The 21,526-nt window shown below is 42.9% G+C and overlaps 1 protein-coding gene across 1 annotated transcript in view; it reads left to right on the forward strand.

The window, feature by feature from the left end:
- Positions 1-20,030, forward strand: part of CDK8 (cyclin dependent kinase 8) — a 184,742-nt gene extending 164,712 nt beyond the window's left edge. The window contains exon 13 of the mRNA XM_078657112.1: positions 18,805-20,030. Coding sequence (XP_078513238.1) covers positions 18,805-18,930 — 126 coding nt within the window. The 3' untranslated portion in view covers positions 18,931-20,030. The remainder of the gene's footprint in view (positions 1-18,804) is intronic.
- Positions 20,031-21,526: the final 1,496 nt, after the last annotated feature.

The following is a 21,526-nucleotide window of genomic DNA, read 5'->3' on the forward strand; positions in this document are numbered from 1 at the left end:
TCAAAGTTGCCCTGGACACATCCAAGCTTACCTCAAGTAGTTTTTTAGCTTAGATTTATTGTCACAACCATCAAATTGTTTTCTGCAGCGGACGCCATGGTTACATTTTTCATTTTTGTAAATGAAATCTTACATTTAAAAAACACAGTTTCTGCCTTAAGACAGTAAATGAATGTAGATTGAAGGGGGCAGATCACCGGCAGGGAGGGCACCCCACACCATGACAGGCGAAATACAAAGGCAAACCCATGGCAGTTCCTAGGAACACTTTTCAGTGGAAAATACATAAGTATGGCATCGGGATGGGAAATTGGGGAGGGGGGAGGGTATTATAGTTTGTTATGAGGAACAAAGTTATGTTGCGGAAGATTGCATTATATCTGGAGCATTGCCACTGAGGTTCCATTATGGAGGTATAGCATGTACTGTACTACTTCAATGCTGTTTTTTTTTTAATTACCTCTTTGCGATTGTGATGGCTATTATTGTGTGAAGATTCATGTATGTTTTGTACAAAACCAATAAACTACGTTTTGGGGGAAAAAAAGACAGTAAATGAATGTATTTTATAGTTGCAATACTGCAACTGAGGTCTGGTCACAGTAGCTTTTATCAATGCTGTTTGAACTTGAAAGCATCTTGAAACAAACACACATAACTAATTCTAGATGTGCGGTTTTACATATCGAGAAATATCTGGCGTTCATCTAATTCCCACCAATCCATAACCATAGATAAGTGTAACATCGTGTGACAAATCGCGCAAATACCAATTTGTCGATTATTAAATGAAAACCTTACAGCTCCCATATCATTCAAGTTGGTAATTAGAATTAGGTGCGGCTTAACAAATGCTCACAACTACTTGATCATCAGAGGTCCCTCTAGATGTATATAAAGTCGTAAACTTTGTTTGGTCTGGGTCATTAAGGTTTGGACCTGCAAATTCTGAATCCCACACTACAATCAACTGACATGCTAGAGCATACCTATAGAGGAAGGGGCTACGAAACAACAGTGGATTATATATTAGCTACAGAAGTTTTAAAATCGCAACTCGGACCATTTAAAATCTTAGAAAACTGCCTCAGCGATCACTCAGCGCTAAGTCTAAACTTTCAAATACATCTCTCGATTTCTCCGATGGTAACCATAGCCAACACTCTATCTCAGAGTAGGCTCGTGCTGAACAATACTAATGGCTTTACAATCAAATGGGAGAAAGTGGATCCCAATATTTTAACGAAGAAACTAGTTACTCTTGCTTACCAAAACATTTTGATCTGTCTTGACCCTCAAGCAGAGGCTAAGCAAATACTGGAAAACTTCAACGCCATTATAGAACTTGTCAAAAGCCTATTAACCAGAACTTTCAAACAAAACAATAGGAAGACCACAGGCTGGTTTAGTCGAGACTGCACGAAAGCGCAGTCAAATCTGAGGAAAGCTCTTAGGGAACCCAACAGAAATGCAATAAAGATCCAAAATCTCAGAAGAGAATACTCTACCATTAGAAAGACGAGGAAAAAGGACCTAAAAACATCCTTGTGGAAGGCCTTACACGAGAGTGCACTCTCGAAGAACTCCCAGGCTTTCTGGAAAATAGTCAAATCGCCTTTTCTATCTAACTCAACTGGACCAAAAATAGATGTGGCCATAGACGAGGCTACATGGACAAGCCATTTTTCGAAAATCTTCCAAACTACTTCTAATAGAGGTTTGCATCAGTCTAGCTGCAACCCAGTCACCTTCCCTATTCATCTGGAAATTGACCTACAAGATTTCGAAGAAGCGTTATCCTTAAGTAGACCCGGAAAAGCCCCTGGCCCTGACGGGGTTCCCGTCGACCTATTTAAATTCCTTCCCGACCTGTGGATTCCAATAATCACGAGGGTCTGTTTTGCAACCATGGAACTTGGACTGCTGGACTCATGGTCTTCGTCAATAATGGTCCCCATCTTCAAGAAGGGGGATAGGCAAGATGTCAAGTGCTACCGCCCAATCTCCCTTCTTGACTCTTTGGGCAAAGTAGTTGGCAGAGTCCTCCTTGGCAAGCTGCAACAGTGGGTGGCTGACGAAAACATCCTCTCAGACCTACAGTTCGGCTTCAGGGAGGGCTTTGGAACCATCGAGCAAGCTTTAAACCTCTCTTTGCTCATTTCTAAGTACACATTGGCAAAATCAGGTTCTATTTTTATGACATACGTGGATCTCTCCTCCGCATTTGACTGTGTCTCACATACCAAGCTCTGGTCATTACTAAGCAAGATGGGAGTAGATCCTCCTCTCCTTGACTTTTTAAGAGAACTCTACAGCGGGGCCACAGCGAGAGTGAGGTTCGGGACAGGAGGAGAACTGACAGCACCATTCAGGGTAGAGCGGGGAGTGAGGCAAGGCTGCGTCCTCGCCCCCTTTCTTTTTTCTTTATACACCAACGGTTTGGAAGAGTGTATGTTGAAGGGGGGAAGAGACCTCCCAAAAGTAAAAGATCGCCTAATCCCCGCCCTGCTCTACGCGGACGACGCTGTCATTTTAGCCCGAACTCCAATTGAACTACAGAAATCTTTAACTAAATATGCAGATTTCATGGCAGCTCTGGATCTGCATATTAATGTTAAAAAAACCTTTTCTATGGTAGTTGGTGGCTCAAAAAAACCCGCAAAATCCATCTTTTTAAAAGACCAAAAAATTGAGAGAACCTCGCAATACCCCTATTTGGGTATCATGATTGATGATGCCCAAAATTGGAAGCCGGCGGTAGAAGCTAGGAGGCACCTTTTTAAAAGAGCGAACATGGCCCTAATGAAATTTGCCAACAAACTTGGGGAAAAAACCACCAGTGGAACTGTTGCAAATATATGCGGCGAAGTGCCAATCCACAGCATTATATGGTGCCGGGATCTGGGGTCATACAAACACTGTCCCAATCCAAAAAGAGGAAAACATCTTCACGAGATTCCTTCTGTCAACACCACGAGGCACTTCCATCTATGCCTCGCATATAGAATTGGGAATCCCATTTATCGAAGACCTGATAAAAATTCAACCTCTAATGCTTTGGAGAAGAGTTTGGTTATCTGATGAAAATAACCTGACAAAAAACATTATACAAGATGTCATGGAGTTGGACCATGCTAAAAAAATTCCTTGGATTTCTTACATCAGAAACTTTCTACAAGATCTGGGATTTGAAAAATACTATTATAATCCAGAACTAATGAAAGAAATCTCTAAAAAAGATCTAAAACAGGTAGCATTGAGTCACTTGGATTCCCTGAGACTAACAATGCTGACTACAAAAAAATCTGTCATGCATGCAATTATTATTCAGCAGACCATGAAAATTCAGCTATATCTCACCTTAGGGATTTCCATCTACGAGAAGATGCTCCTAACAAGGTTCAGGTTGAACTCATTTTTCAGACTGGTGACCTTCCCCGAAAAGAACAATTGGAGTACCGATATGGCACTGTGTCCTTGTGACGATCATTCTCAACAGTCCACTATTCATACAGTACTTTTTTGTAAGTTTTATCAACCGCACCGAAAAACTTGGCTTATTCCCCTATTGAAAAAATGGGGCCATAGACAATGCCGCCCAGCGATGTTATCACTTCAATTTTTGGACTCAGAATGTACGGTATATCATGTATTAAATTTTTTAAAATGCATCATGAGACACAGAAACAATCTGTAAAACTGCAACCTTCCATCTTCTGATATTTTTTCTAAACTGCCTCATAAATAATTTGTCCGAGCTAAGAAATCAAATGTATAATTCACCTTTTTAAATTCAATGTTTTTTAAATTAATTTGTTATCTTTCATGGCTTTTCGAATTGTAAAAACCGAATAAAGATTATTATTATTATTATTATTATTCAAAAATATATGCATTGATTGAGGGAGAGAATATTGCTATTCATCAGTTTGGCTGTGGTTAAAAAGCTATTTCCAAACTGTATTAAGTCCATCGTTCTGCAGCAAATAAGACGTGCAGATGGAGAAAGCTCAAAACAGGTGCTATTGTACCCAGTGTAGTCATCCCTTGAAATTTAAACCAAGCTTAAACTGCTTGATGCTCTGAGAGAAAGAAAACCAGGGCTACATCCAGGAATCCACAGGCGAATAAGTTGATGATAGAGTTCATGATTCTACCATTAGGAAACGTTTGAGCAAGAACCGTTTTGATGGAAGGATAGCCAGGAAAACTCTTTCTTCCTAAAAGAATATTGTGGCATGGCTTTGGTTATTTTTGGTGTTGTTTTGTAAAGCTAACTACTTCTGGCAAAACAGCCTTGTAGAAATGAGACCAGAAAAAGTGGAGGTGTTCAGTTATTATGTATCTTTGGCACAAAAAACTAACCAAAATTTGTGCATCACCACAGGAATCTCATAACATTGCTAACCATGGAAGTGGAATAGTGATGATTTGTCTTGCTTTGCAGCCACAGTTCCTGGATGCCTCATTATCGGAATGTGTCTCTACATCAGCACATGCTATAGGAAAATGCCTGATCCTCAGTCCAACAGCTAACACTTGGCCAAAAGTGGGTAATTGGCAAAAAATGGGTCATGTATCAAGACAATGATCCTAAACACATCAGCAAGTCTGTTGGAAAAGCTAAAAATGGAGATTCAGTATCTTGAAATGCCCAAACTGTAGCGTGGCACAGAGTTAGCTGTGTGCCGATTAAATGTCCTCAGACACCATGAAGCTTAAGCACTTTTGTAAGGATGAGTGAATGAATGAATATAAACTTGTAAAGCGCAAACTTAGCCCAAGGGCGTGAAGGCGCTGGATGCAAAACATCAGAAGACGGTGAAAAAAAAGAGCATGCTCAAACTGAGGAATCACGGAAAAGCCAGATCTTTAAGGCCTTGCGAAATAGTGGAAGAGAGACCTGACTAGAAATTTCTGCTGCCAGGGAGTTCCACAGTTTGGGCGCCGCAGTGGAGAAGGCTCTGCCACCCCATTTAACCTTCTTAAACCTGGGAACAGTGAGTAGGTTTTTGTTCAAGGATGAAGGGATCTGGTGGGAACATAATGATGGACAATCTACTTGATGCCCTCTGGGCCAGAGTCATAAAAGGCTTCATGAGTCAGGCATAGGATCTTAAAAATGATCCTGCGGTCCATCGGGAGCCAGTGCAGAACCTTGATCGAGACCGTAACTGAATGATGTCTAGGAAGATTCAATATCCGCCTGGCCACGGCATTCTACACCATCTGTAACAAATGAATAAGACCTTTATTAATGCCTGGACGGTAATAAGGCCATGACGGCCTGCTTGCATGCTTCAAAAGAAAGGTAGTGGGAGATCTTTCTGAGAATCCTGATGATGCCGAAACAGGTGGAGACAGTCCTGTTTACCTGAAGATCCAGAGAGGGGCATTGTCCACTATCACCCCTAGGTTCTTCCCATAAGAAACCGGACAAGGGCAAACATCAAGCGTGGCTGGCCACCAGTCACTGGACCAGATTTCCCGATTACTCCCAAAAATCAAGACCTCGGTCTTCTCTCCGTTCACTTTCAGGGAAAAGGGAGGTGCTTACATTCTTCTAAGAAACCTTAACTTGCAAGAGTTTGCAGCTAACAGTTGGGCACATAACTAAATCACAGGGCTACTGAATGTTGCTGGGTGTTTTTTTTTTTTTTTTTTTTTTTTTTTTGGTTTAACAAATGACTGCAGTGTATTAGATGAGGTTATGTTTATCGATTGTTAGGACTTGGCCAACACTGGATGAAGATAAGAAATGTCTTAAAAGTAAAACCATTTTGGTTTAACAAATGATTGCAGTGTATTACAAGAGGTTATGTTTATCGATTGTCAGGACTTGGCGAGGACTGGATGAAGATTAGAAATGTCTTAAAAGAAAAACCATAGAATCTTTAGGAGGTGTACATTCTTTTGCATATCACTGTACAGAGGCTGCCAAGAAGTGTGCTCAGCCCTCCCCTTTGCTCTTGTTCGGCTGTCCTGAAAAAACTAGGGAATGGTCTCCTGTTTATCACATTAGCATTACATTGTTCAAATTGTGTTTAATTTTATCTATGTATTGCCCCAGCCGATAAGAGACCAAGTGTCAAAGCAAGTCATTTGTTTCAGATTTTGATCTGAAGCCACCGGATAAACCCACGGACAATGTTCCTCCGAAGTGGACATTTTCCTTATAACCACCTTCAGTGCCGGTGTCTAATAAGTTGAAATCATGATAAAGTCACTTCTCCCGCCTCCAAGGCCATCTCATATTTTGCCTCCTGTATCCCACCCTACTAGACCGGCCTCCCCACTACTGCCTCAGGGTTCTCTTTCTTTTGGGAAGGGGACAGTCCCAGGTCTCCCTATGACCCGCCGTAAACGCAGCACGGAAGCATTCTAATTCCCAGGCCACAGGAGATGTGCCTGATCCATGGGAGGACCTGCTGTTGATCTGAGCTTGTACTCATCGCCTCTGTAATGGTGGAATGCCGCAACCTGTTGGAGGAACTGACCTTCCTGTACCCGGTTCCGCAAATGATTAGCACATCGGACACCTTGCTCACAGGTTGGGCAACAACATCGTAAAGAGCTGACCATGCAAGCGGTGTGAACGCCTGACCAATGGCGTCTACACATCAACCAACTGGAGTTGTTAGCAATTCAGCTGGTCCTCAAGGTGTTCTTTCCTCTCATTCAAAACATGGTAATTCTAGTCTGGACGAATATCCCATCCGTCATGTTTTACCTGCAGAAGCAAGGCGGCACACACTCCCTCCAGTTGCCTACTGTAGCTCAGAGTATTTGGCGGTGGGCTATACATTACAGAGTTCATCTCCTCAAACAGTACATATTCAGAGTGGACAACAGCTTTGCAGACCTGCTCAGTGGGATGCATGAACAAGTCCACAAGAGGGAATTGTACCCCCAAGTCCTACTCTGTTACTTACACCATTGCGGTTTCCCCCACATAGACCTCTTCACCACTGCCACAGTCCATGGGCAGTGCACTGTAAATGAACTGGTCAGGGATATTTGTTTACACTTTTCCGCTTCTCCCACTTCCTCCATTCATTGTATTGAAGCTTCTGTAAACATCCCTCATTCTCATCTTAGTAGCCTGGCCTGCGCGTTGCTGCCATAGTTCACTACCCTTCTCAACCTTTCTCTAGTACCACACTAAAAGCTGACCCACAGGCCTGAACATCCCCCCCCCCTCCTCCCCCCCCTCCCCAAATCAAGGTACACTCAGGCATTCCAACCCCAAACAGATCAATCTTGCAGTTTGGCTCCTGAAGTCTTAGGATTTTGGTACCTCAATTTACCTGCAGAATGCATGACCATTCTTAAAGAGGCACGCATGCCTACAACCAGAGGCTGCTATGCGGCCAGGTGGAAACGGTTTGTGCACTACTGTAGCCCTACACATTTAGATCCTCTCCAAGCAGCAATTCAAAACATTGCTTATCTGCTTCACTGGCAAAAGACAGACCTTGCTTATAATTCTATCAGACATCCCTTTAGCTGCAGTTGCTGCTTATCTCCAAAACAGAGAACACCTTTCTTTTTCCTGTTATCAAAGCCTTTATGGAAGGGCTCAAAAGGATTATTCCTTCGCTGCTGCTACCTGCTCCTGTGTTGATCCTCAACATTATTCTCATTAGGCTAATAGGCTCTTCTTTTGAACCTCTTGTCACTTAGTTTCTTTCCTGGTAGCCATCACCTCTTATTAGTGATATGCAGCCCCTTACCTTGGAAGAATTCATTTTCCAAGTACACCAAGATAGGGTAGTTCTCAGGACAAACCCCTCATTTCTGCCTAAGGTGGTCTCTAACTTTCACTTCAATCAAACCATAGAACTTCCAGTGTTTTTCCCACACCCAGAGTCAGTAGCATGACAAGCTCCTAACACATTAGATGCTGAGAGTGCTTATGTATGGCATTAACCAGACAAATCCCTTCGTAAGACACAATATCTGTTTGCACAAATGGTGTGCTCTCTCTAAGGCAGGCATAGCACGCTGGCTCGTCAAATGCATACAGACCTGTTTTGCTGTAGCAAAAATTCCTTTGCCTGTTCGTTCCAACCCCTACTCAAACCTCTAAAAAGAAGCTGCTATGGCTTTCTTGGGTATTGGTCCTATAGCTGGCATCTGCAAAGCAGCTACAAGGTCCTACCCCTCCACCTCTCCCCATCCCTCCTTTTTTGTTTTTATTAAATATTACTGTGTTCACCAACAAGCTAACATTGGAAGGCTGTACTTAGTACCCTTTTCCAATCTTCTGCAACATCCTCCGGATAGCCACCTCCACCTCTTCTGGGAGGACTGCTTTACACTATGCAGAGCGGGCATATCTACAGCTGCACGTGCCACTAACAGAAAATTTTAATTTCTCTGTAAGCATCTTTTCGTGGCATGTAGTGCTGTAGATTCACATGCGCCCATCCTCTTGCCCAGATGCCCCAAGATGTTGTAGACGCTTTCAACCTTCATCTTTTCCTTCACATGTTCATCTTTTCTGAATCTCTGTGCTCCATCTATATCCTCACCCTTTGTGCGGAAAAACCAACCTGACAATTGTGCCAATGGCCATGTGCATTTTCAGCAATAGATGGAGTCAAAATACCTCAAGATTTGAAAAGCCTTCTTGGTAGAAAAACAACTTGCCCAACACCAGGTGGCAGGAGTATAAACGGCATGTGAATCTACGTCACTGAATGCCACAAACAGATGCTTACAGGGTAACATTTTCCTCCCAAAGCTGTCATTTACATGACCCCTTTTCTGCTGCAGCTATTCCTATGTTGATGCCAGTACAAACAAATACTGGCCTCTCATATCCACTTTTGTTCAGCTCCTGTTCAAAATCATGGGGTTCCCAATATAAAATAATTAGATGATCCCAAACAAATTCACAACAATGAACAAGTCATTAAACATGCATTTGTGAATAAAACTCACATTCTGCTTTCAGTCTGTAGTTGTGGTTTTTTTTAAGAATGGAGGCTCATCTGAGTTTAGGGGGGGAAACATTAATTGAATCATGAAATGTTCTGTCTCCACTTCATGGGTCGAGTGCATTAGTTGTGGGTCAAGAAAATAATTCAAGTTACTAGACCTGCAGGTCTGGTAACATTTTTCATATAAGGCCTGCAGTAGCTGGAAGCATGGTGTTGCATTAGAATTAGAATATTTTTGAGATTGGAGAGGAGATGAAAAATCTAAGGACTTTGGCACTGTGACAATATTCATACATAAATCCCTTCTGATGTTTTAGAAAGCGGGCTGTCAAGAAAAACATTGTATTTTTTCACTGTGAGTTTAAGCACGGTATGTGAAAAAAGAGAGGTTGGGGAAAAAGACAGTTGCCTCCTGTCCATTCAGTTTCTTTGTCCCATGCAAAATTAATTTATTTTTAGCCTCATTTAGCAATAGCCTGCGAGGAGGAACCAAAGCTTTGAGTTGTTCTAAACTTGGAAGAAAATTGTCAAATGGCAGTTAAATCCAAATTAACTTAATCTGCAACAAAGTATCCTTAGGCATAAGAATGGTGTGTTGCACTCAAGACTCCTATCAAATGTTGTAAGAATGTTATGTATACAATGAACGGACATGTGGAGAACGAGTGTCCCTAAGAAACCCACAAGTGGCATCATTGGATTAGGAAGAAAAAAGTTTCAATTTAATATACTGGGTCATCTGACATAAGACTGAAGAGAAGCATTGAAGCAGTTATATTAACTCCCAGCTACATCGAGGCAATCAAACAGTAGGCCATGGTTGACCATGTCAAAGTACATGGAGATGTTCAACAAGACTAAACATACGATCTTCCCATCACTGATGGGCAATGGAAAACACAAATTACCTCAATTCCAAACGGTCATTGGAGTGTCACCCCAGAATTTGTAAAGCCTCAAAGTTGAAAAGGTTTCACTGTCGCAATATATCTATGATACTGCTTACCCCACTAAGGAACTTCAGAAGATAGTTGCTGAATTACCAAATCTGATTTGCTTTACCTCTAAAACTACCCTCTCAAAAGACCTATGTGACTTCTTGGCAGTTCACTTCCTCTCTAAACCCTTCTTCACTAAAGCTGGTCTTCCACAAGCTTTTGCCCGCTGATGATTATGCCAACCTTGTTGCACTTCAGGGACACCTGAGAGCCAATGTCCAGCACACATATTCAAGTATATTCTTCTTACCGGGCCTGCTGTCATCTTGGCCAGAGCTTTCATCAACCACTTCTTGGCGTATTAAAGGATAAACTAAAAACTGTATACATCGAACCAGTTGTAAAAAAAAACAGATGGACCCAACTTGCAACAGTCTTCTGCTAGGCAGACTGAGCGAGAAGCATTCGGACATTTATCACCCTTCATGTAAGAAAGCATTATTTTTTACTAACATCCAAACAGGAGCCAAAATGCAGACTCTGCACTGATTGCAACATGAATGACATCAAGATCACAGTGGGCTCAAATGAAGTAGCTGCCCCTCTGTTTTCAGATCTTGTCCATCATCCTGCTTTACATAAGATTCCATCCTTCCGCATTAACAGATATGCCATTCTGTCTGTGTATTAATTCTGCTTTGAGCCCCTTGCCCTAACAGCTTGGGTCCTCAGTGATCCACAACTTACCTTCTCTTTAAAATGTGACAGCCTCTGTCTGAGCTGGTATTCTTATTCAGCCGCACGTGGTCAATTATGCAGACTAGACATAATAAAATAAACCTCAAAAACCATCTACACTTGTCTCCTGTGTTGTCAGCCAGTGCTAGCCACTAGCTTGGATGCCCAGGAATCATCTCAAGCTGAAAACATCTAAAGCTAAGTTGCTGTGGTAATAGACTGCCTGTCCCCCATATGGCTAGAATTGCTGGGCCTTCCTCCTGATCATTCAGTCCAAGAAAGGTGTTTAGGCATGATTTTAATGCAAACTTCTTACTGAATACTAAATCCACAGGTGATTCAAGTGAATCTTTCCACATGGTGAGATGCCTACGTTGAATTGTCTTTTAACTCTGTGTCCCTCATGGGTACAATCCACCAATAGTCTGTTACTTGCACATTTAGATTATGCCAATGTTATATACCTTGAAGCACCCCTCTTTTTACTTTGGAAATTACAGAGTGTGCAGAATGCATCTGCAAGTAAACTTCTTAACCTTAATATCTGATAGAGGTCTCTAGCGGCCGTTCCCTTACCTTAAAATATTCCCTAGGCGTCAGACTATATCTGTAAATTTTTGTTGAGTTGTACCCCTGCGTACCGGTAGGTGGTGTGGTCTGGCTCCGCATATCGTTGGCGCTGTAAGTGGCATGTGCAGTGCCTACATTGGTGCTACCTTAGTGCACTGATGTCAGACCTTTTCTTTCCACGCCAGTCAGCGCAGTTCTGGAGAGGAGCTACCCCCCAGTCCTTTTTTGATTGATTTTTCTTTGAAGATTATTTTTTGACACTTTGTCTCCCGGTGTGGAGGATGTCCACCAGAAAAGCAGGTTATAAGCCATGCGGTGCTGGTCAACGATATGTAGATGACGGATCCAAATTTGGTTGGTCTCTGCCGTCTTGAGTGTGACCACGACACCAAGACATGTGAGGACTGCTGCACCATGCATCAATGGCGCTGAGGGAGCGCTCTCTCGAGCTCCTCCCCACCCGATGTTGTTTGACTCTGTGACGCTCCAGGTCTGGGTTGCGAGAAAGGTTCTGAGATCAGTGTCGTACCCTTCGATCTGCAACCAACCTTAAATCATATGGGAAGTTGGGCAAGTGCCACAAAAAGAAAAATGACAAAGGTCAGACGAATGACGGGGCCATTGGCACTCAAGGCCTACCTTTGTGGTGGAGCCGAAGCCTGGGTCATCCTGTGCCTACCTGAATTTCCGGGAGCCGGTGTGACCCCTGTCCAATTTAAGGAATTTTATGAAGCCATGCACGTCATTTTTGAGTTGCCCGACCCATCTGTAGCACTCTTGGGCACCACAGGTCCGGGAGGGACTCAGTACCAGTTGGGCCTCAGGGGTCTATTAATGGCTCCGTAGTGGTGACAGTCGAGCGACCTCGCCCTTCCCTGGCACCCGCACCAGTGTCGAAGACTCCAATCACCAGCGATGGCACTGCCCCATAATATATTCCCTACTCCAATACGGAGCTGGACGGGCGTCATCAGACGCTGGCTCCAGTGCCGACCGGGGCCAGACTCCCATGTCAGAGTAAGGTATTCCTATGACTGGCCTGGATTGGGTGATGATTGGGAGGGTCTGTGGACCCTTTTTCATAACATTCTTTAGAAGATCCTGAGGAAAACTGGCATTAGGATTTGGCAGATGCAATTGGCCTGATGCAACTCCCAGACACTGCCCTGGTCTCTCCCTGTATCGTGACTATGGAGGAGGGTGCCTCTTTTGCAATGTGGTACAGAGGGAAGCGGAGGTCCAGGACCTTACGCTGACCTCAGTTGTAGTCAAGACAAATGTCTTGATGGAGGTGTTTCAGCCAGGCGTTGCCCTCCCCAAAAAATTACCCAAAGGTGCTCCTGTGCATACAATTGCCTGCCACCATAGTCTCGCCCAGGGGACCCCAGTTTCCCCGCCCAGCACCACATCCCAGAAAGCTTGGTGGCCCGAGCCTCCACCTGCAAAGTCAACCCTAGAGCATTCCTGACCAGTCCCCCGGACCTGGTATCCAAAAGGCTGGAAACCTTAGGGAAGAGGATGTTCTCTTCCGCCAGCGTGGCCCTGCTGTCCATGAGCACCACATGCCTCTTGGGTTGGTACTCTCATACTATTTGTGCAAGTGCTGCCCATGGTTTTGGAGGAGGTCTGAGCCATATTTTCGCAGGCAATTGATGGGGGGGATTTGGGCTGGACACAACAGACCAGCTGGGCAGAGTGATTTAATTGTAAGTGGCCCTTAGGCGCGACGCCTGGTTGAGGACCACTGCTTTTTTGAGGGATGTCCATGCCTTGCTCATTGACATGCCCTTTGATGGCTCCCGTATTTTTGGAGAGAAGGCGGACTTGGCGCCGGATCTCTTTAAGGACAGCAGGGCTATGACCAGGTCCTGCTGTCTTTCCATGGCCCCTCGTCAGCCCCTGTTTGTCTTCCGCCACATTTGTGGCCACAGGAGGGTCTTTCAACCACATCTTTATACGCACAGTCACCACGGCCAACAAATCGCACAATCTTTTCGTGGCAAAGGGCGAGGTTCGCACAGACCACGGGGGAAAGGTCACCTGAAGTTGAGCCGGTTCAAACCCTGCACCCTTCATTCTCTCCCCAGCAGCCGCAACCTCCAAATCACTTTAGTTTGCCCTCTGACCATAATGGGCACCAAGTGGGAGGCAGGATACGTCATCACCTGCACCACTGGAGGTCAACGGCTGATCGTTGAGTTTTGCAGCTCTTCCAAAGGGGCCACTCCTGCCCCTTTGTACCCGGCATCATCAGTAGGTTGTGGTTGCAATTCCTGCTACTTTGTGGTGTCCAAGAAGGATGGAGGCCTTCGTCCTGCTCTAGACATGTATCTTTTCAATCTCTTCAAAAAGGAGCTCACGTTTGTGCAAGTCCTGTGTGCCCTGGATCCAGGAGACTGGATGCTATCATTTGTCTTGCAGGGTGCATATTTTTACATCCCCGTCCGGCGTGCCCACAGGCGTTACCTTTCAGTTTGCCATGCTCCCCTTTGGCCATCACAAAAGTGATGGTGGGTGTTGCAGCTCATTTGCGATGCTCACGGGTTCCAATCTTTCCCTACATTGACAATTGGCTGTTGAAGGCAAGCTTATTGCTGGCAGTTGTCTCCCATCTCCAGACTACGGTGAATCGCTGGGGTTCACTTTCAATGTGCTGAATTCACACCTGACTCTTTCATCTGAGATGTTGTGGACACTGTGCAGTTTTGGGCGTATCCTCCAACCGGCAAATCCAGGATATAACACCAGAAATCCAGCCTCTATCATGGATTTCAGTGAGACTGACTCTTAAGCTGCTGTGTGTTATGGCCTCCTGCATCCTGCTAGTAACAGACACCCGCTGGCATATGAGGGCTCTGCAATGGGACCTGAAATTCCAGTGGTCGCAGCAACAGAGGAATCTCTCTGACATGCTCCAGATCTCGGAGGGAACTGCAAAAGTCCTGCAGTAGTAGCTAACAAGCAGAGAGTGGGTCAGTAGCAGACCCTTCCCCCAACCAGAGCTGACTAAAGTGACAGTCACCACTAAGAAGGCTGTTTTATGGTACGAAGCCTTTTATGGCGACCAGGGTTCCCTTCACTGCCTCCAGCCCAACTTCTGCAGCACACTATAACTGCATGTATTCTGCATTATTCCACCACATGCTGGTTGAATACTGAAAAAAATGTTACAGATCATTTTTTGATTAGCGATTGTAAGCCCACAGTGCCCCCAGTTGAGGACTGTGCCCCTTAGATTTTATTTTCGGCTATCAAAATTAGTTACGTTCTCCTGCTCATCAGTAGAAGCTAGTGTTTGTTTGGGGGAGGAGGAGGTTGCAATTATTTGCATTAGGAAGCTGCTAAGAGGAGCAAATAGAATAAGATATAATCATTGCCAGAACTGTAGAGATGTATTCTTAGACCATTCAGGAACTCTTCAAGAAGGATTTCTTTTTTGTGTGTTTTCATAGTTTTTTCAGTGATTGACAGAAAGTTGTGTAGGTTCTAACCGAAGTGTCAATAAACATGGGTAGGCTTGCATGGTGCATGTAATTTATGTCTCCCACTTAAGTGTTAAGATATTCTTGTAAGAACTGTGTTTTGTTTAAACCAAACCATTTGCAAATGCTTAAAGAAAAACATTGGGCTTCTACACAATGGGGCTGAAGTCTAGTTTTGATGGGGGGGAAAAGGCTTCAGTTCCTTCTTTTTGGTGGTTTGGGTTTCGGCATAGACCACAAAGTGAGTCAAATTAGCACAGCAAAACAATTTGACGAAACAGCTGTTCTGAAAGTAATTTAGCCGTTCTAAAAAAAAAAAAATCACCTGCAGTGCAACAACTGAAAAGATTTTGGAACCAACATTTCCCAACCAAGTTTTGATTTCAAATATGTTTGATGTGGATAGGAAAAGATTTCATTAAATGACTTAGTAGGTAGAGCAAAGTAAACTTACACGTTAAAACACACTTGGGATGTAAGTCTTAAAATTAGACCAGTGGCATGCAGAGGTTAAAGTGACTGGAAAACTAGAACCAGGTTTTGATTTTGAAATGGTAACTAAAACTTTGTGTGCTGAAATATTTCGATACATATCTGCCTAAGAATTGCCTAAATTGACCTAATTCGTCAACTGCCTGGTCTAGATACATGTGTTGGAACCAGTGTATATTAATGCGTTTGACCATTTCCCGTACATTCACTATAACATACACAGAAAGGTGATCCTGAAGACGAGGTTCCAAAAACTTAATTACACAAAGAAAATACAGGTTATTTGTGCAGTGGAAACATCCAGTCATAGATTTGTTAAAAATAAGCAAAAAGTGACATTGCTAAAACTTTGCATCCAAGAACCCACATCTTCAGTTCAAAGGCAATGCATTGTCAAGTTAGTCAGGGAGCTGTGCATACACTTTTTCCCCACTCTCCCTATTATCTGATGTGACGAACAAATGCAGACGGTCATATTAAACATTGATCTCAATAGAACCATCATGGCCTCTGCAACCACTGTTTTTGCACCTGGTGCATTAGCAAGTAATTACCAGTAGTATCGCATATATGAACACTGGAGCATGGGGCAGGCAGACACTCAGACCAATAGTATTGGGAGCTTTGGCTTCTGAGATCTGAGGATTTTGACATTTTAAACATGCCATTTAGATTCAAGGACATCCACAGGAAGATGCAGGGCAGAGACGCATGTACACGTCAACAATATGGAAGCATTTCATATCGCACGGTGAAAACATGCAGCAGAATTACCTTCTGTCAAGTAATTCTTTTTGCAGCGTCCTCTTTATACTATTGAAAGTATACTTAACTATGATCACTGCATAAATTAAGAAGCACAAAGAAAGTCAATTTTCAGCTTCCTTCGCACTGCGTTTTTTTAGATGGAGTGAACTTAATGTATTCACCAGATCACACACCTCCTCCAACAGAGTTTAAATACAGTGTTAATTAGGTTAATGTTAACGTGTTCTGAATTGGTGCTTTCTAACATATCAATTTTCTAGTAAATGTAACTGACTGTTAAGCAGTTGCATACGCAGGTACATGATGTTATGGGAATCGTAAGAACTGAATATGTGCACCGAGGTGCTTGTCATTTCACACAAACCAAGCTGTTCACTTTTGTGATTTTTTTTTCCCCAAAATGCAGCATCTGCATCAGAGAGAACACTAAGTACTGTCAGACAGACAGTAATGTATTATACAGATTAGACCAAATCCGTGCACCACCCTTAAGTCATTTTTGTGGCACAAACTGTTTGGAAGACCAGTAGCAAAGGCACAACTTTGAGAATTATTGTTAGGATAATTGTTATCCTATTTTTTATCCGGAAATCCATTGAGCACAAGACCACACACTCCGAGGGGGGAAAAGGTGCCTCTGTAGCTTTCATTGGAAATTCTGCTTTAGCTGACAGCATACATACCTTAGTTAAAACATTAGTCATGCTTCCCAGCCACTGCCTTTGATCAATGCTAATATGAGTTGTACATACTCTGATTATGGTTATGTAGCATGCCAAAAGTGTGAAAAGTGAACTGTGGTATGTCATATGTGGGAAGTGTTTTGGTATCATAGATGATTGCTCAGGTGCCAATTACAATTCCTCTCATGGAAGGTTGCCTTTCTCATTGCAATCACTTCCCTGAGGAGAGTTGGTGAACTTCGGGCACTAACTATACAAGATGCGTTCTTTCAGCTTCTCAAAGACAAATTGGTTCTTCGAACCAATCCCAAATTTCTTTCTAAAGTAGTTTCTGTTTTTCATATCAGTCAATCGGTTGAGTTACCTGTGTTCTTTCCTCAACCTGATTCTACAGCAGAACAAGCTCTACACACACTAGATGTTAGACGAGCTCTACTATATTATGTGGAAAGAACAAAATAATTTTGCAACACAAAACAGCTTTTTGTTGCTTGTTTGCCACCACACAAAGGCAATCCTATATCTAAATCAGGCATTGCAAGATGGATCGTGAAATGTATCCAAACATGTTATGCAGAAGCAAAAATAACCTTGATAATAGCCCCTAGAGCGCATTCCACCCGCATAATAGGGGCTACTATGGCCTATGGGAATATTCCCCTAGCTGACATCTGTAAGGCAGCAACATGGTCAACACTGCACACATTCATCAAGCACTATTGTGTAGATGTTTTAACGAGGCAACAAGCTAATGTAGGCCAGGCAGTACTTAAAACACTTTTTCAAACAACTGAATCAGCTACAGGTTAGCCACCGCTTTGGGAGTCTACTGCTGTATAGTCTATGCAAAGCATGTGATCTACAGCTCATATACCTCGAATGGATAATGTTACTTACCCAGTAACCATCTGTTCTTGGCATGTAGAGCTGTAGATTCACATGCGCTCACCCACCTTCCTGGTTACCTATACCTGTTGCAGTTTTCTTACTTTACATACATACGCATGAACATCTCTATTCTACACTTACTAACTCCATTTACACCTTTTGCATGAAAACAATCTAACAATGGAGTCATGCGCACTATCATCAAATGGAGGTCACCTACCTTGTGACTGGTAAGCCTGCTTCGAAGAAAAACAACATGTAAACATCTGGACCCAACACCAGATGGCAGGAATATGCAAAGCATGTGAATCTACAGCTCTACATGCCAAGAACAGATACTGAGTAAGAAACATTATCCTTTCAAACTGCCATGATGGGAGCAGAGCAAAGTAATGACCCTACAAATGAAGTTATGAATTTCTGCATGTCCTGTCTCTCAGTAGTCTGTACTCGTGGAGTACCTTTAATTCTTCCCATATATAGTGGCCTTTGTCTTAGCCTTAATTGCATAGAAGCGCATGTAAAAATCTTGAATTCTTACATTCACTGTTCAAAAAGTGTTTACCACCCTACCTCCCAAAAAAAGCATTCAGTGTTTGTTTTAAAACAAGTTCATGAAATGGGAGGAAGGTGTTTATTTGATGTTGCTGATCATTCATTGAATCTTTGTTTGATTTACAGTAATAGTAATGTTGAAGTGGAAAGTAGCATAATGTTCGAGGAACTTTGTTAATAGCCTAGTTGTTGGCCGTGCCTTTGGCCTAATATATTTTTCTTATATTGACCTAGTGGCATTTGCTACGTACAACGTGATTCCTATAGTGCAGGGTTCTCCAAAGTTCGTCCTGAAGGGCTGTATCCATTCCAGATTTTTAGCATATCTCCATTTAGATACTATTAGTCATCTTAAAAGTCTTGACATGGATCTAGCCCTCCAGGACTGGTTTTGGACAATCCTGCATATAGTCTAGTGAGTAGGATCAATTATGATGACTTAATTTGATACTGTATTGATTATAACATGGTAGGAAGGAAGCAAGGTTGGAGCATTGAGATCTGAGTTAGAAGTACTGGTATATATCGCCGGCCTAGTTACGGGGCCATACCTCTGCATTCTGATCAGTACATTTACTAAAACTGTTTACACTAAGTTAAAGTTTCTTCAAGATATGCATATAACATCAGAGTTGTCTCTTTACCATTCATTTTATTGGGATTGCACACAATTTATTTTGTCTATGGACTTGTAAAAATCGCTTCTTGCAAATGACGAATATGTTCTGTATCGTATCTTTTCTAGCGTTCCAATCCACATGCTGCCTATCCTAATCCTGGACCAAGCACGTCACAGCCACAGAGCAGCATGGGATATTCAACTACCTCCCAACAGCCTCCACAGTACTCACATCAAACGCACCGGTACTGAGCTGCACCTTAATGTCCATGTACTGTCACTAAAGCTGCAGGACTGACCATGCAGCTGCCTGCCTGGCTTGGACCATATGAATGTACTGTACAACCACACCTTCAACGTGTCCATTTGCCAGGGTCCTCCACTTTTCACATAACGGAGTAGTGGTTCCTCAGTTGTAAAGATTTGAGGTTAAACTTGAATGAAAGTGCTAGCACAGTTTGTGTTATGGGTATGCTACTTCCATCGTTTACTTGACATGGTTCAGTCTGACCATTGGTCAGCGACAGTCTGTAGCAGTTAAAGCTGTGAAATGTGACGGAGCAAGCGTTTTTGTTGTGTGTGTGGTGACTTCTCTCGATGTAACAACATTGTCTGACCAATAGTATCCAGACTACTTCAAATGATTTCTAAAGCATATGTATTAACATGGCAAGAAAAGTAAAAACACAATCACCGTGATTAATGAAGACAAATTTGGTACAGTTTTGTGATTTTATTTTTGCGCATGTTGATTCATTTTTCGCATCCATTGATGTTAATGACCAACAATGCTGCAGGAGTACTGTAAGATAGAAAACATTGCATTTTAAGTTTCTCAAGAGCCTCCCAAAGATTCCTTTTCATCAAACAAGGTATTGTTTTTCTTGGTTAAAACCTGTCAGTAGACTGGTTTTACAGCTGCTACAAGATAGTAAATGCATCCGTTGCAACTGAGCTAAATCCCTAAGCTTAGACAAACTAAAATGAGTCTATGTCTCTTCTTGCTGACATGAGCATGTTTTGGAATTGGAGAAGCATAGAAGCCTTCCTAAAGGTGAGCAGCACCCGCACGTATGTTTCGTCATGTTTGAAAGCTGGCTTGGTGTAGAGGATTACAGTTGTATTTAGTTTTATTCTTTTTTTAAATTTGTCCGCACAATTTCTAGGGTGTCCTTAAGACAGCAAAGAAGGTGTTAAGTAGATCCTTTGAATTTACAAGGAACAGGACTGTAACATACAATGTACTGTATCAAAACTATTTTACATGAATGATGCAAGTATTCTGAATTAAAAAATGACATTGTTAAAACAAGGTGTTATGTAATAAATTTATTTTTCATAAACCCAAAAAATCGCTCTTTTGTTTGCATTTCTTTGACTATTTGTTCTACTCCGAGTGTGGTTGGATGCTTAAAATCAAGGTGTGCGCATTTTGCACAGTTAATACTTTGCCTTTTGGGTCTCTGTGCTTCCTGGCTGATTGGTAGCCCTGCTGCAAAACTTCTGAAGGCAACTGCCGTATAGAGAGCCCTCAGCGGTAGCAGCTTCTTTCACCAGGGGCTCCCTAAACTTGTTTCAACCTGCGAAAAGATCTTAGAGCGGATGGTACAATTGTGCTGCAACCGTGATCAACATGATGGAAGGGGATCCTGCGGTCTGCTGTAACAGGCGATGAAAAAGTTTGATGCGTCTTCCCTCACACCCCCAGAGATTGTGTCCTAGGAGAGAGAATTCTGTGGTAGGTGCCGTGTCAACACACACTATGTTGGGCCTGTGGAGGGAAGGTCTCTCCAGCTACTGTTGGCATGCATCAATTCTTCAGTTTAACCAAGAGTAATGTGTTCTCACAACCAGGAGTCATAAGTGACATGATGAGTATAGTGAGCTGAGAAGGTGTAATTGAAAGGCATGGTCAGGGCCAGACAGTCCTTAGTCTGGTCCCAACCATTGTGTGATGGTGGTGAGTCCACAAAGCAACAGAAATGTAAGACCAGGACATGAGGGGGAGGAAAAAGTTCATTTTTCATCCTGCCTTATGAAAATAAAAAGGTCGGGATGAGGTGATGGAGCTGAAAATAGTGTTGGGGACATGGTGGAAGGAAGGACAAAGGATATGGAGGCTGCCATGGAATCTGTTTTGACAATGGCGGAACTGAGTAGAAAAATCCTCTGTGATGGTAGGCACTTATGTGTTGGAAATGTGGAAGGTATTGTAAAAGGGATGGAGTTGTCGCTAAAGGAGGAGAGTAAAGTTTGAAAACAGTCTCTTTTCAAAACCCAAATCAGATAGTGATGGCGAAGGCACCATCATCGTTGTTTTTAGAGATCAAGAGATTTTAATCCCCATATTGAGGCTGCCTGCTTCACTGAAAAATACAATCCAAATAGAAGAGTGGGATCCCAGACTTAAGTTAGGCGATTCAAGTGAGGGAAAAAAAGAGCATCATGTTGTGGGAGAGGAATGGCTGGCATAAGATGGGAGAATTATCCCTCTAGTATCCGTTGCAGATAAAGGCAGTCAGGTCAGCAAGACCTACACTTGCACTAACACTCAGGCAGCACAATCATTTTTGGGCGATCTTAAGGTGAACCTGAATTGACAGTTGCAGAGAAGCTTCTAATGTGGCAGAATCCGATCTTACTAAAATATTATTGACTACATTGGGGACGCTACTGATTGGAGAGGGATTGGTTTTCTCCATTTTGGTCATAACTGAGTGTAAAGATTCCCTCATCTATCTATAACCTGAGTTCCTTGATGACGCTAGTGGCCTTGACTCTTCCCCATCCTCTAGCCTGTTTTCTCCTCCTCACCTCACTTTGGAGGCGAGCTCGGTTTTTGCTTAGC

The sequence above is a fragment of the Lissotriton helveticus genome, chromosome 8 (assembly GCF_964261635.1).
Source record: "Lissotriton helveticus chromosome 8, aLisHel1.1, whole genome shotgun sequence".
Taxonomy (NCBI): Eukaryota; Metazoa; Chordata; class Amphibia; order Caudata; family Salamandridae; genus Lissotriton; species Lissotriton helveticus.